The sequence below is a fragment of the Rhamphochromis longiceps genome, linkage group LG16 (assembly GCF_057381845.1).
Source record: "Rhamphochromis longiceps isolate RC_006_pf linkage group LG16, R_longiceps_female_GT1.1, whole genome shotgun sequence".
Classification (NCBI taxonomy): Eukaryota; Metazoa; Chordata; class Actinopteri; order Cichliformes; family Cichlidae; genus Rhamphochromis; species Rhamphochromis longiceps.
In genome coordinates, this window is record NC_140572.1 from 33,729,148 (window position 1) to 33,744,551 (window position 15,404).

Sequence of the window (15,404 nt, forward strand, 5' to 3'; positions counted from 1 at the left end):
TCTGATTCTGATTCTGATAACATTACAACTGTCATTTTTCTTCAGGTGGTAAATTCATTTAGAAATTAACATTTTAATCCAGAATCAGCCGAAAATCCAAAACGCTGCCCTTTCTCAAGGACGCAGAAAGAGATGCGAGCAAAGATATGACTGACTATCGGATATTCTTTAGAGAAGATACGCATTGTAAAGTTTAAGAAAATGAAGAATGCAGCTTCTATCTTTATTCAAGACTTGCATTAAATTATTTGTTTTTGGGTGATATAAAACATTGTCTGAGTGAGATTATCCCGTCCAGCACATGCCCACAGCCACCGTTCCTTTATGGGTTGACAGCGAAAGAAAAATTTTCTGTCAGTCGGTTAAAATTCATTGTTGCCTGTCCAGCCAATCATAGATTTTGACGACACAAAAGAGGCTAAAGTTGGAGTATAAAAAGGTGCGCGCTAATAAACTATGATGCCTATCAGTGTGGGACATTAATCCAACCCCAGTTCAGTCGCGCATCAGCTCCGACACAGTGCAAAGGATTTTTTTTAAACAAAGCGTATTTTTAAACCAGACTTCACACCTAAGAGACAATGCATCTGTCTCAGATCGTGCTGTATCTGAGCTTGCTGATTGCTTTGGGTCCAGTAGTTCTGAGTGACCAAGAGGCGCACCAGCAGCCTTCCGTCAGCACCCCAGTAGACACGGATCAATGCGCTACCTGCGAGGTCCGGCAGCATATTAAAACCATGCGATTAAACGCGATAAAGTCTCAGATTCTGAGCAAGCTGCGAATGAAGGAAGCTCCCAACATTAGCAGAGAGATCGTGAAGCAGCTCCTGCCCAAAGCGCCGCCGCTGCAGCAGCTTCTGGATCAGTACGACGTGCTGGGAGATGACAACAGGGAAGAAGTCCTGGAGGACGACGACGAGCACGCAACCACAGAGACAATTGTGATGGTGGCAACTGAACGTAAGTGTGAATTTTCTTTATTTTTTGTGTCACTGCGTAAGCGCACTCGAACGTCTCCAAAATAATTTTTTACGCACGTGGTAGAACGCACAGGAGAGTTTATTTTTAGAGAGCAGTCATTTTTTTTCCCACCAAGGTTTTGTGTTAAATTGTTGATGCAAAAGATTCAAAACACTTTATGAGACATGGTGTTTGGGCAGAGAGTGCGCCGAGTGATTACGCATGAGTTTTACGCAATCATGCGCAAACGCGCCACTTTATTTCTCAGCGATCATGGAATTAATTTTCTTTTCCCATGTCTCCGCAGCTGATTCCGCCGTCCTGGTGGACGGGCAACCAAAGTGCTGCTTTTTCTCAATTACGCAGAAGTTTCAAGCCAGTCGTGTAGTTCGAGCGCAGCTTTGGGTGCATCTGCGTCCCTCAGAAGAAGTGACCACCGTGTTCCTGCAAATCTCCCGGCTTATGCCGGTCACAGACGGGAACAGACACATACGAATCCGCTCCTTGAAGATCGACGTGAATGCCGGGGCCAGCTCTTGGCAAAGTATAGACGTCAAGCAAGTGTTGACTGTGTGGCTGCGGCAGCCAGAGACCAACTGGGGCATCGAGATCAACGCTTTCGATTCGAGGGGAAATGACTTAGCTGTGACCTCCGCAGAGCCGGGAGAGGAGGGTCTGGTGAGCTCAACTTTTACTTGAAATTTAACAGGGAGCTTGTGGTTAGGTTTTCACTTTGAAACGATGAACAATAGATGGAGCTTGGTCTCATATGTCTAGAGCAATAGGCTATCTGTCGCTACTGTCACAATCGGTGCATATCTAGCCATTTCTAAAGCGCCTAGGTTCAGAAAACTGTTAATGCGTCTCTGTACAGAGGGTGAGACTTTAACTTCCAGTGTGCAGAGAGGCTTTGCAGGCTCAGCAGGCGTTTAAACATTCCTGCATTTCACTGCTGGAAGAAGGAATCAGGATATAAAAGACTTTTGAAAGCTGTTAATCAACACAGACTCCATGTAGGCGCACACCTGCATTTGGACAAGCGCCCGGTCCACAATAACCTCAAATCTTATTGCTTGATTACATAAAAGTTCACCTGCTCCACATTCCTTTAAGTATTCAGTGTGGCTGTGCAAATCAGAGTAATTGCTGGCACATACACACACAGAGCTACTATCAATGACAAACATACATCACAGAGCTCTAATAATGGCACCCGGCACTGGGGCAATTAGAATAACTAGACAGCTGTGGCTAACCAACCATCAGATGATTTAATTTCTGCATAACTCAAAGTTTCATAATATTATCGTGCCATGTTTGAAAACTGACAGCCGCAGGGCAGCGGATTAAAAGATGAAAAGCTGAATGCTGTCACCCGCCTCCACCTGCAAACCTGTTATTATCAGATTGTTCACACACACTCTCTTGTTTCAGCAACCGTTCATGGAGGTGAAGATTTCAGAGGGCCCCAGGCGTGCCCGGAGAGACTCGGGCCTGGACTGCGATGAGAACTCTCCAGAGTCCCGGTGCTGTCGCTACCCACTCACTGTGGACTTCGAGGACTTTGGCTGGGACTGGATTATTGCACCAAAACGCTACAAGGCCAACTATTGCTCTGGGGAGTGTGAGTACATGCACTTACAGAAGTACCCACACACCCACCTGGTGAACAAAGCCAACCCCAGAGGGACTGCAGGTCCCTGCTGTACCCCAACAAAGATGTCGCCAATCAACATGCTCTACTTTAACCGCAAAGAGCAAATCATCTATGGCAAGATCCCCGACATGGTGGTGGACCGTTGTGGATGCTCCTGAGTTGGGATGGAGAGAGAAAGGGGGCGGGGGCGAAGGGGCCGAGGCGCCGTCCAGCATCCTACTTTAAGACTGTTTGATACCACCAATCCACCAGTTCCAGTGCTTTCCTGCAGAACACGGTGCAATAGAATCAGAGTAGAAGCCACAAACAGCCCGACCTTCCTGCAGGGCAACGCTTTCATAGTTCTCACTTTTCTTTCCTCCAGTGAAATCTTAGCCATAGAGGCTTGAAGCCAGGTGGATGCAAGAATGCAAACACACACACACACACACACACACACACACACACACACACACACACACACACACACACACGCACGCACGCACACACACATGCACACACACAAATATAACACATGCTGGACCTTGAAGTGAATGTAGCCAGAAATGATCACAGTTTTCCAAAACAGTGTTATTATTCTTTGTTTTTTAAATGATCTGTGCTCTGTCCATTTATAACAACATGCCGTCCGTTTATACACCACTCCACTTGTAGCTGATATACAAGCTATCACACTTGATGCTCTGTGTTTGTGATAATCATTTTTTTAGTTTTGTTTTCAGAGTGAAACCAGGAATCCTCAAGGACTTTTTGAAAGGGCTCGGAAAAAAACACAGCTGGAGACTCTTTAGGGTGATATTTCACACTGGTAGAACATGTTTTAGTACCCCTAAGTGTCCCCAAGAGTCAATGAAAAGTTAAACTACACAAAAGACTAACTAATCTGGAGATTAATCTCTCTTTTATTGCTCAAAGTTTCCCCCATAATGATGTGGTGGTTAATCTCTCTTCAGAGCCTATGGATACAAACATGTTCCACCAGTCTGAAGTACCACTTTAGGTCTTGTCAGGTCCTCACTTATTCTGTCATACATACATGCAACAATATATCCAACTGAGAGATCATTCTCCCTCAGTCGCAATTGTCAGTATCCAACCAAACAGCCCAACCTGCCCGATACACTTGAATTATTCTGATTGTAAATTCACATGACTGGACAGAAGGACTTGAACTGAAGGCACGATGAATGCAGCCTCCAAATGAAAGTGTGTTTAAGACAGAAAACGATGTGAATGTCGAAATCATGTTTAGACTCTGTCTTACAAACACAGTTTGCACTATGGCACACCAATAGAAAGAATTGGTTGCTACAAAAAAAAGTTGTAAAAACTGATTTTGATATGTTTGCTAATTTGTATTGTATTCATATGGCATTTGTTTCCAGTAGGAGTTGCCTTTCTGAACCATTGTTGGTAAATATGTAAAACTGCAACCTAGCAAGATAAATGTTGTAATGCAGCAACTCTATATACTTGTTTTAACAAATAAAATTTCTAGCTTGTTTGAAGAGTTCTGTTTCTTTGATTAGCTGACATCTCGACGAAGCTCATTTTCAGTCATAAACCTCGATAGAATTTGTTATTAGAGCTGCTTCAGAGAAAGCTTTGCGGTCACGTTTCAGTATCACAACACAACAACCTGAACCTCAATATCGCAGTCCCCCTCCTGTCACACTCCAGCAGCTGAGAATCTTTATGTCTTCAGCACATGGTGCAAGCTGATACAGCCAGTGCGTGACTGTGTGTGTGTGTGTGTGCAAAAAACAAATTCCAGCACTCGTCCTCCCTCCATCTACCGGACTACACCTGCACAATCCCGTCACCGCCCGTTTTTCTTATGCACGGCTCAGCCCAATTTCCCTGACTCTGCTTTTTTTTCCCCATGAAGGGATGTTGAAAGTGTTGTAGTCTAATGAGAGGATGTGAACTCTGGTGCGCTCTGACAGCATGACCTATTCTACTGACAGCCTCATTGAGGCCTGACTTCCGCCCGGTAGAGGGCGAATTGAGCGCCACCCGTGAGAGCCACTTCCTTTCCTGCTGAGAGCTGGAAAACTGCCATGAAGATCAGCCACAGCGCAGAGCCGAGCCTGGGCAGAGTGGATCCACAGAGCGTCTTTGCTCTCTAAGGGGGAGATTACAGATTCTGAATTCCTGTGGCCAGTGGAAAGATCTGTACTTCCAATATTTATATATTATTGCTAATTTAACCGTTCGTGGGCAGAACCATTTAAAAAAAAGTGTACCATTTACCAGTTTAACTATCCTCCTACACTACTGCTCTTTACATGTAAGACATGGGCACAAGAATTTTATAACTTTCCAAAAGTTAAACTTCACAATATTATACAGATACCAAAATTTATTTTGCAATTCTTCTTAAATTATGATCTAATTTAAGTATCCAAAATTCTTACAGATACGTGCAACAGAACACATTATGCTGTAATTATTTTTAGATTAATGACTACATTTGGAGTTCTTTAAATGAAAGGAAATACAATTAATACAGTGAGTTTGTTTTAGGCATGAATACTTTAGCGGAACAGACAGATTACTGTTATGAGTGTGTTTTGCATTTCTGAGTACAGGTGAATACAGGTGTGTCTTGACATTAATGGGATATGCTTTGGTGTGGCTTGGGCACAGAAATATTTGAAAAGCAGAATATGAGTATCCTAATCTCCCGTTTTTTCATTATAAACTACACATTACTATTATAGGCACACTATAGATATTGTATGGGCATTATAGAGTTCCTCAAACTCTCCCTACTACATTATAAGCATAAGTTAGTATTTTAAGTGCAGGCTGTAATACCTCGCTTAAATGGCATTTTAGAAGTTAACATACAATCTTGTTTTCTTTGAAGACATTGTTCCCTGTTCCTGTTGCCCTGTTTACTTTTAACATTAGTTTTTCAAGATGTTTTGTCCATTATTAGTGTAACTGAATAAAAAAAAAACATAAAATTAAAGAAATGATCTATTTTATATATTAGTTATCTGTTCAGTATTTAATTAAATCACAAGAAGTTCATAAATAAAGATTCCCTAGCTATCTCAAAATTAAGAAAAAATCCTGGGTGAAATATAAAATCTTAATGATAGCCATTTTAGAAGTTATTAAATTAAAAACTCAAAAAAAATATTATAAATAGGTATAAATAATGTTTCATTGTCTTTTATGATTTTACAGTTGTAAAACTGCTCAGGTTGTGGGTTTGGGCACATAAAACTTAGTAACATCCTGCAGCCACATGAGCTGCTCTGATTCAGTAATGACTGCCTATCTTTTTCATTCATAAGCTGCTTGTTTCGGGCAGACAGCAGCTGCTCTTCCACAGTGTTCACTGCAGTGTGTTGTTTGTGAACAGGAGCTGGGAAACATTTCCACTGAGCATCATTACATCTGTCAGGAGTCCGACCCTGGAGGACCGTATCCGCCAGCAACATTCCACCTCTGACAGGTGAGGAAGTGAGAGTGAGAACGGGAAGAAGGATGTTCAGGGGTGAAAGAGTAGTCCAAGGCAGCTGGAGACCCCGTTATTGGATAGGATTCCTGTTGCGTAAATTTAATAGAAATTGAATGGATTAAACATACTCTTTGTTAAGTGTGCATTCACAAATAGCCATTAATAACATATCATAAGGTTGCTTGATGATTTTTTAGTAATTATATGAAAATGCGTACTTAAGGGAATCAAGTAATGATTATGGAAATCAAATAGATTTACCAAAACTAGAGGTGATTGAATTTAAATTTTTTGTTTTAAATTTATTCTTTTTTTTCTTTTTTTTTTTTACTCTTTTCAGTTTAGCTTTTCATTGGTTAAAATGGTTTCAGTTGAGTTTTTATTAGTTTCTATGTTAGTGTTTGTTTTTCTGATATGAAGTTAACAACATTACAACAACACAATAAACCTAAACCCTAGGTACGTCATGTAGACAGTCTCAATAAACATATTCAGCAGAACATCTTCAGGCTGGTTTGTTGACAAACTAACAAAGACTAAAGATAAAGACATTTCTTGTGTATTCCATATGCTTTTTTACTTACTTTTATTTATTTCTATAGACGAGTAAAAAGTAATTTTTCCACAGATTTAAATTTTACTTAAATGCCATAAACATGGCCACAAATCCAGATCTTTTTCTCTCTCTCTTTAACTCTACAGGGAACTGGCTGCAGAGTAGTCTTTGCTTTATGTTTTGGAATATTTATATATTGCTATTATATTTATATAATAGTTTTGGTAGGCTACTAAAACCATAAAAATATACATTTAAAGGACTAAAATGAAACATCAGCAAAACACAAATCTTGTGTTAACATTTATAACTGGAACTGTAGACTAAGAATTTACAGCTCCAATCGTGCCTTTATGTTACTGTAATAAAGCCTAATTGCACTTGGAGTGAAATACTTCTGCCCGCATCTTCAGAATGACGTTACACGCTTATATTTAGCATGTTGAAAATCTAGTTGGGTTGTGTATGTAGGAAGATAGCTAGGTAGGATGGGTAGATAGGGTGGGTTGGTAGGTCTGGACCAAAGTGACAAAAATAATTATAATACAAAATAGCACAAGACCAATATCCATGCCTGTATTTAAAAAAAAAGAGAGAGATAAAAATGTGGCTCTAAGAGTGTGCAGCCATGCTATTTGGGTTTTGCTTTAATATTTATATTTTTGTGTACTTGAAATAATAATCTGTGTCTTGACTTGAAAGCACTTTGGCTCAATTCCTGTTGTTTTTCAAGTGTGCTTTAAAAAAAAAGGGACTTCTTGCTGATGTTGATGTTGTAGTGGGTATAGTACAATACTGTACTTGAACATGAGTAGCAATATGGTAATGAAATGAAAGAACTAAGTATGACTGAAAGTTATTACAAGTCACACTCTGGAGATCATTAATGTCTGTACCAAATTTTGGACCTCAAGGTTGCAGTAGGGAAAAGACAAGGGATTACTAAAGTCATCAAGACATCCCATCTAGGGAACATGAATGTCTTTAGAGACTTCTGAACCAATCCACAAAGGGGATATTGAGCTGGGTAACGTGGAAAAGTGAAGTGAAAGTCAAGAGATCAAAATAATCTGGATCTTATCCTCTATAGTAAGTCTGTAGCACATTTGATATACATTTGCTAAAGATTTTATAGTTGGTGAAACATTTTTTTCTGAATCAAATGGGCGAGACATTCGGCTGGCCAACAACTGGCAGCAAAAAATGACTTAAAAGGAGGCTCAAAAGGTTCAAAAGGAAAAACTCCAAAATCTGAAGAGCTTGCCAACGTTATTAGAATTTATCTGCAGATAAAACATAGAAATCTGTGCCAAATTCAATCACAATCAATCCAGTTGGAGGACAGATATTTCATTTGGAGTTATAAATGTCCTCCTTATGGTCAGGGGATCAACAGAGTAATAATGATACATTCTCTAGACACCATTTATGATTTACTATTACTATTTTTACTGTGCATTTATACACATTATAACATTGGGAATTTACTGTATGCCTTTTCATTGCCTATCAATAAACATATTTTTGTAAGCAAGCTACAAAGGGACACATATCCATTTAAGGTAATAAGATAAGAACAGAAAATTTGTTTTAACTACAGTAATTAGAGTTTATATATTGTTTGTATCGACTAATTGTTGATAATCAGTTTAACATAGTTGATGGATGGTTTACAATATTCACAGTTTTCAGACTGCAACGTTTCTTTTCCTCCTACACCTCCTTCAACAAGCCCTCAAGATTCCCCAAACATCTGGACAAATTAAAACGATGCCCTGGGGCTTGCCAGGTGCATCCCAAAACATCTGGAGCCTTTAACAGATGTGCAAAGCATACCATCTGGAGAAGTGTTTCAGCAGTTAGATAGCTCAGTGGTAAAGGTCTTCCTGCACAAGCAGCAAGGTTCAAGGATGGCAAGAGGCCACAAAGTTGGATAAAACCATTAAATACCATTCTAAACAATGTTTATAGCAATAATGTATTTTCCTAGTGCAGAAAAAAGAAAACTGACACCTATTTCAAGCTGATATGTGGACCTGTAAGGCTCCGTCTGAAAACACTGGTACATGTGTGGGAGTATGATAAGTACGCATTTTAAAAGTTTAGTTATGTACCATTGTACCGTTATCAATGTATGAATAGGCTTTAACTCAGCTCCAAAAGATTAACAATGCACCTATAAGATGTTTGAAGACCAGCAATAAACTAACAGTGAACTTGTTAACTACCAGTCAATGGGCTTTAAAACATGGCTAGTGCTACATGCTAAAAAAGCGCGATGATCCAAAGACAAAAAGGAACACAGCAACCAAAAAGCTTTGAAAAATAATGCAAAATGAAGCTTGCGCCAGTATCCAGCAGGTTGTGACAATTATGCACACTTCTTTCAGGGCAGAGTGGGGTTGGGGATGCTCTTTAATTAGCAATGTATTTTTAAATGAAAAATGCCTGATTCCTAATAATATTACCCAAAAGAAAGCTAGTTTTATCGAGTGAAGCCTGTCTGGACTAATGAGTATGACATCCATGCAAAACTGTAGCCAACATCAGCAATGCACTAGTTTCATTAAGAACGCGCTGACTGTCTTTTATTTTAAATTAAAATGACCCTGAGATGTCTTTATTGTGGCTAATTTAGCAAGCTTCATTGATAATATTGACAAATTGCTAGCTAACTTGCATATTTGATCTGGCATAAAATCTACCTTTCTGACACAGCACTATTTATCAGGGCCTGGGAATGGCAGTAGCAGTACACTGACTTATGATTGCAAAGTTTTGGTTTGTGAAATCCTATTTCAAAGTCTCAAGATCAGTGCTTTTACCATTGGCATCTTTTCAAACTAGATGAGTAAGTAACAAGTAAGTGTTAGATCTACTTGATAAATCTTACATTTACTGGTTAACAATTTGTGAATAGAAATTGCTTGAGAGTTTTCTGCCGTATTGGATGTGATACAACCATTGGTGACGAGGGGAGAAATACATGTTCCCTCCCTGACTGGTTGGCAAGTGGGTGCAGGAGGCTGCTGGTTGCTGCTAGATGAAATTGGCTGCAAAGAGGATGTGGCACCAAAAACCTCTTAGTAATTGTTAGGGTTATTACCAGATTGCTGCAATTGCCACAGTTTGCATAAAAGTTCCAGAATGGCTTGCAAACATTTGCTAAATAACCCCTGGGCAAGTGAAACTTTAAAAAGTGCAAGGCAAACTACAAGCAGCTGGTTTGTGTCCTACTCTTGACAGTTTCACAACCAGTTTGTGAGCAGTTCCCAAATATCTGCAGGCAAACACTCACCATCTACAATGACCAGTTTCACCTAGTGACAGATGGTTGCTAAGTGGTTACCAAGGTTCTCTAACTGGGGCCTAATGGACGATATTTAGCCTATTTGGTGTTGTTAGGTTCGTCACATACAAGTTCAAGCTTTCTTGTCATCATGGTGCAGTCACAGTGCAACAACCATGATATAAATTACAATATTACAATATATACAATATTGCAAACTAACAGAGCAGGACAGTCCATTTTGGCCTAATTTAAGAAACCTCCAAATTACCCATTTGTCACAAAATTAAAAGAAGAGGTCAATTTATAAGTGAAACTGGCGTCTGTTAAGTAACTCTCCTTTATAGGAAAATTTTAAACCTTAGTCCATGAAAATACATTGATTAGTGGTTATGATAAACACCCCTCAAAATCCAAATGACTTCTGACTTAAACAATGTGCCCCTGGGAAGACACTTCATCTTACGAGGGCATGATGTTTAAAATCGAGGTTGTAATCACTTAAACAACCAGGAGAAGATGATCATATCAGGCAAGATTGACAGGTTGTTTATTAAAATGTCTCTCGGGCCCCCAGAAAGCAATGAAAAGCAATAAAATCAGCCAGTCTGGGACATGATAAGGGCCAGATGGCCAGCTGCTGAATGCTACCTGTCTTCACCTCTATAGTGATTTATCCTTCCCGTCTGCGCTCTGCTTGCTATTTCACTTAGCAATGAGGAATCACTACTCCAACCCCAAAACTGACAGTCACCTCTGGGAAGCTATCGCTTGATTAATGACTTTGTAAGGCTGCTGGAAGCTTGGAGCGAGGACAAATTTGGTGTTCACTCCAGATATGTTTACAAAATTCCTCAATGTCAGTGTTTGTTTGTGAGGAGGGGTTAGGTGACGAGCAAAAAATCTGACCCCAAGTTCCAAGGCAGCTGAGCATTGCCTCTCCTGGGACAGAGAGCTGACAGTGATGAAGGGTAGATGTTCCTCTAAGGAGACAACGGGAGGGAGGATTATGGAAACCTCCTGTCTCCCAATGATATGCCTGTGCTCTTAACAGAGACGGATGTAGAATAGTATCAGGTATGTGTCAAAGAGGGCTGGATTGGTTTTGACATCTCAGAAATAACATTTATGGTACATTTTTACAGATTAATGCACACAATTAATTTTACAAGAGGATTGGTTGAGTGACATTCATGCAGCAAGCAGGAATTTCCAGAATAGGCCTCGGTGGATAGATCCAAGAGACTGTCTGAGCATGGGCTTGACATTTATTGATATGGAAAAAAACATTAGGTTTCGAAAGTTTATGGCAAATTTATTTGAAACATAAGCAGTGTTTATTTATAGGTTTGTTTCTTTCAAAGCTAAAAACATCATATGACTAAAAGGGACCTACTTAAAGCAGTTATTCCTTCGAAAAAATAGATATTTCTTGAGCTAGACAGCAGTAGCATTTTCTTTAATTACCTAAAACATATTCCTCCAATTAGCACATCTTGGGATATAACCTCTTGCTACTGGAATTGATGACAAGTAATAAAAAATTACAAACACCAGACTTGATGGCCCCATCGAAGATGCCCTTGACCCATGAAATTGATTTTCGTGTGACTGTAAATTCTCCAATGGTTGGGAACCTGTGGCTTTTTAATGGCCATTGCATTAGTGTGTGTGCCTGAAGCCCATAAAAACAACTGAGTAGCCGTTCAGTGGTTAGCAGAAAAGTGCAGAGTCACAGCAAGGCACCAGCACCAATTACCAGCCAAGAAACAAAGTAGATGCAGCAAAGTAGTCCCATATGGACCGGTGGTATGTTAACAGCTTTGATAAATGTTTTCTGAGTGGTGCTGATAATAAGAAGATTTTGATTCTGGTGGTAGATTAAAGACTTCTTTGGGGGCCTGACTAAGAGTATTTAATGTCTTTAAAGTTCTGTGCACTCAGAGTAGACTAATGATATACAATTAAAATTATAATTACCATGTACTATCTCAGTAGGTTGTTTTCAGTACAGTTTATTTATTGGAAGATTTACACAAAAACTACCTTAGCTTATTTTCATGAAAGTTGGTGAAAAAGTGAAGCAGGGATAAAACAAAAACCCATTGAACTGCCTGCACCATTAATACTGCTGGAGTTATTTGTCCATGTAACTTCTTAATCACCTTCCTGAGTTTCAACAGACAAGAAAGCCTGGGATCTAGCAGAGTTAAAAGCACCTTAACACGTCAGCTCTGTCATCTTGGTTTTCCATCTTGTTGGTTTTTGGGCAGAAAAGACATTTTTTCCCCAGTCTTGTCATAGATCGATACCAGGCTTCACAAGCGTAATCATGCAGACTTTTGCTTTATGAGGGTATTTATCCATCAAAAGCAATTAAAACCAGCAGGAGGGATGGTCAAATCAAAATCAAACTTGGTACATTTCAAGGAATGTGTAAAATAACATCTGGCATGTGACCGAGGCTGAGCATGACGAAAAAATACACATTTTTACATCATTTTAATAGCTTTAATAGTGTCTTGAGTGAATGCAGCATGGATGAAGAAGCATTAGCTCAACTCCCTTTTCTGTAACTGAGAAATGCCCATTGAACTGTCATGCCCCAGTGGCATCTATGGATCTGAGGCTCTCTGCCTATTTCTCTGGAAATATTCATGTTTCAGTAGATCTTAGGACTTACCTTAAATGCAGATGTCAGAAAATGATCGGCAGTTGCACAAATTTCATATAAGATGCAAGAATTGCAACTTTGATGTCATTTCCATGTGGCTAGAAGCCATGACAATTTATCTGAAAAGCCTTTTGTCTCAGTCCCCAAGGTTGATCACTCTGAAGACTGAAGAAGCAGTGGCTAAAGTGCCTTAAGGAGAACGGCATGTTAATGTTCTGTCAAAGGATGGATTTGTTCATCCCAGGTGGAGACAGATCCTGTCATTACGCGGAAAGAAGTTGTTCTTCTCTGTTCTTCTTGCAGGGTAGATATAAAATACCAATACATAGGTAATAACAATACATACACAGGTAGTCATAGAGTCGCATTTACCGGCACACAAGAAAATTCGTCAATAACCATTTAAAAGATTAAAAGAAGTGGGACTGCAGGTATATATATATACAAGTATATAGTATACATCATGCCCACCTAAAGCCATAATTTTACTGGCTACTAAGTTTCTTGTTTCTTCTTGGTGGGTCGTCAGCTATGGTGGTAGTTTTATTTAAAACTGTTAAATTAACTGATTACTACATTTGAATGTGACAACATTATCTTTATGTCCTTTATGTATGTGGCTCAATAAAAATGTTGTCTTTTTTTATAAAGTTAGCTTCATATTTCTAAACAGAAACAGGTGGTGCTATTACCCAGAACTGAGAACAGCTTTCTGTGTGACCACTACTCATAAAAGTTCCAAAAATAGGGTGGGAAAGGGGGTTAAATATAGTTCATGTCATTTTATTTTGGATCTGATGACTCTGTTAAAGTCTATGGTTACCTCTGGGTTGCAAGAGTGGGGTACAGTTGCCCTCGTTGCTGAATAGGACCTAAAAAGCAGTAGCTGTGCACATTAGGGCAGTAACAGGAGAGGAGAAAACTATCTACATGGCGCCTTATGTGAAATTAATAAGTGGGACATACTGCGGGCAATTCAAAACTGCTCTTTTTGTTCTCGTTCTTCATGTCAGCACAATGACCAGAAAATGCCTCATTTTGATTCCAAAAAAAGTCAAAAAGAGTGCAACAGGTGGTTTAAAAGACAGCTGGCAAAATGAACCACTGCTGACCTTTTAAACATTGTGGTCACATGGTCAAAAGATGATGATCAGTTAATCCACCCCAATTACTCTGATATGCCCCCTAGATGCCGAAGACAGCGTGTACACAGCAGATTCTGCCGCTGCGCGAATTTCTGGACACAAGCAACTGTGGAGTGACTGTCCAGCAGTGGGAGTTTCAAACAAGCATCCATGTGGGAGTGAGGGACAACGAGTGGAGGGTGGAAGGGGTGAAAGGCGGGGCACGAGTTTTTACTGGCATTTATCCCTTCCCCAGAGGCACTTTGCAGTGTGCTGGCCCTGCAGCAATGCTGAAGCCATCTGTGGGTTCTCTCAGCGGAGGCCACGTAAAACAAGACGTGTGCTGTGGTTTGACCTTTCACAGTCCTAACTATAATATTATCATAAGTTGACTGATCAGATTGCACTTTTCCCTGTGGTTGGTTTCAGTGTCCATATGCCAAAACCTTTGAGTGAAAGTCTATATGTGGTACATGGTCAGACCTGCTGAAGTACGACCAATTATCATTATGTCAGGTTGAGAAAATGATTAACACATGAATAACTATAAACAATATACTTTTAGATTTTGACTCCCATCATTTCTCTCCTTTCTGGCACACTTTAATTTCCCCATGCTAAACGTTAAGCAAGGCATAATATGCTAATGTCTTTAGGAAGTGGCACCACTACACGTTAGCACAGTGTGAAGGATTTGCTAAACTTTGTGGTTGAAATTACAGTGCAAATCTCTGAAGCATTTAATGCAGCCAGGGATAATATACAACTATCTGTCAATACTAAAGGCTGAGCGGCCAGCACTAATTGAGGAAAAAGAATTATGGGTAGTAGCTGGCACAGTACACCTCTCTGCAGTGCCAATGCCCATTCCAATGGTGCCACAATGAGGCTTAGGAAGAGTAAGATACTGTGGCTTTTGGACAGAAATCAAGTTAGGAGATCAGATGTCACTCTACAGTTTGAAGGCTGCTGTTTAGATAATGCATAACCTGTGAGGAATTGGCCAAATAAACCAAAATGTCAGAGAAAGGGTTGTCTTCCTTTAAGCATATCAGCCATTATTGCTACTACATTCCTTTTTCACTTGTTAGTCTCTTGACCGTGCAGCAAAGACTGGCTCACTTTTATTTAAGTGGACTTAATCTGTTCATTTCCACCTAACTACCTTATAGTTGGATTCTAGTAGAGTAGCTTTGCATGATTTAAAGTTCACAATAATGCACATTTATCCTATACTGGATCAGAGTGGAGTCTCTTTGACTGAAAACAGCATTATAGTCAAAGGTACCCTTTTATGCAAGCTTTCTTCTGAATTCCTACTCGTCATAAATAGAAGTTTTCAACAGCAGGTGATTGGAGCTTCTGTGTTAATAGTAGCACAGATCTATCTACTTATCTGCCCGTCTGCCTGCTTGAAATGTGTCTATTTATTGGTACTATTTGGTACAATCAATCTGTTTATCTGGTACTATTCATCTATCCATTTATTTATCTAGTACTACCCATCTATTTGGTTCTATCGATATATATCTATTTATCTGGTATTATCCATCAATCCATCTGGTACTGCCTGTCTGTCTGGCACAAACAATCTGTACATCAGATACCATATGTATCGATCTATCTATTCATCTATCCATCCATCCATAGATATATCCGATACTTTCTA

General features: G+C 39.7%; 1 protein-coding gene across 1 annotated transcript; it reads left to right on the forward strand.

Annotated features, from left to right (window-relative positions):
• Positions 1 to 475: 475 nt before the first annotated feature.
• Positions 476 to 4,106, forward strand: mstnb (myostatin b). Its single transcript, XM_085384541.1, has 3 exons — positions 476 to 960; positions 1,268 to 1,638; positions 2,395 to 4,106. The coding sequence occupies exons 1-3, from the start codon at positions 582 to 584 to the stop codon at positions 2,773 to 2,775; spliced, it is 1,131 nt and encodes a 376-aa protein (XP_085240667.1). The 5' UTR covers positions 476 to 581; the 3' UTR covers positions 2,776 to 4,106.
• The last annotated feature ends 11,298 nt before the right edge of the window (positions 4,107 to 15,404 follow it).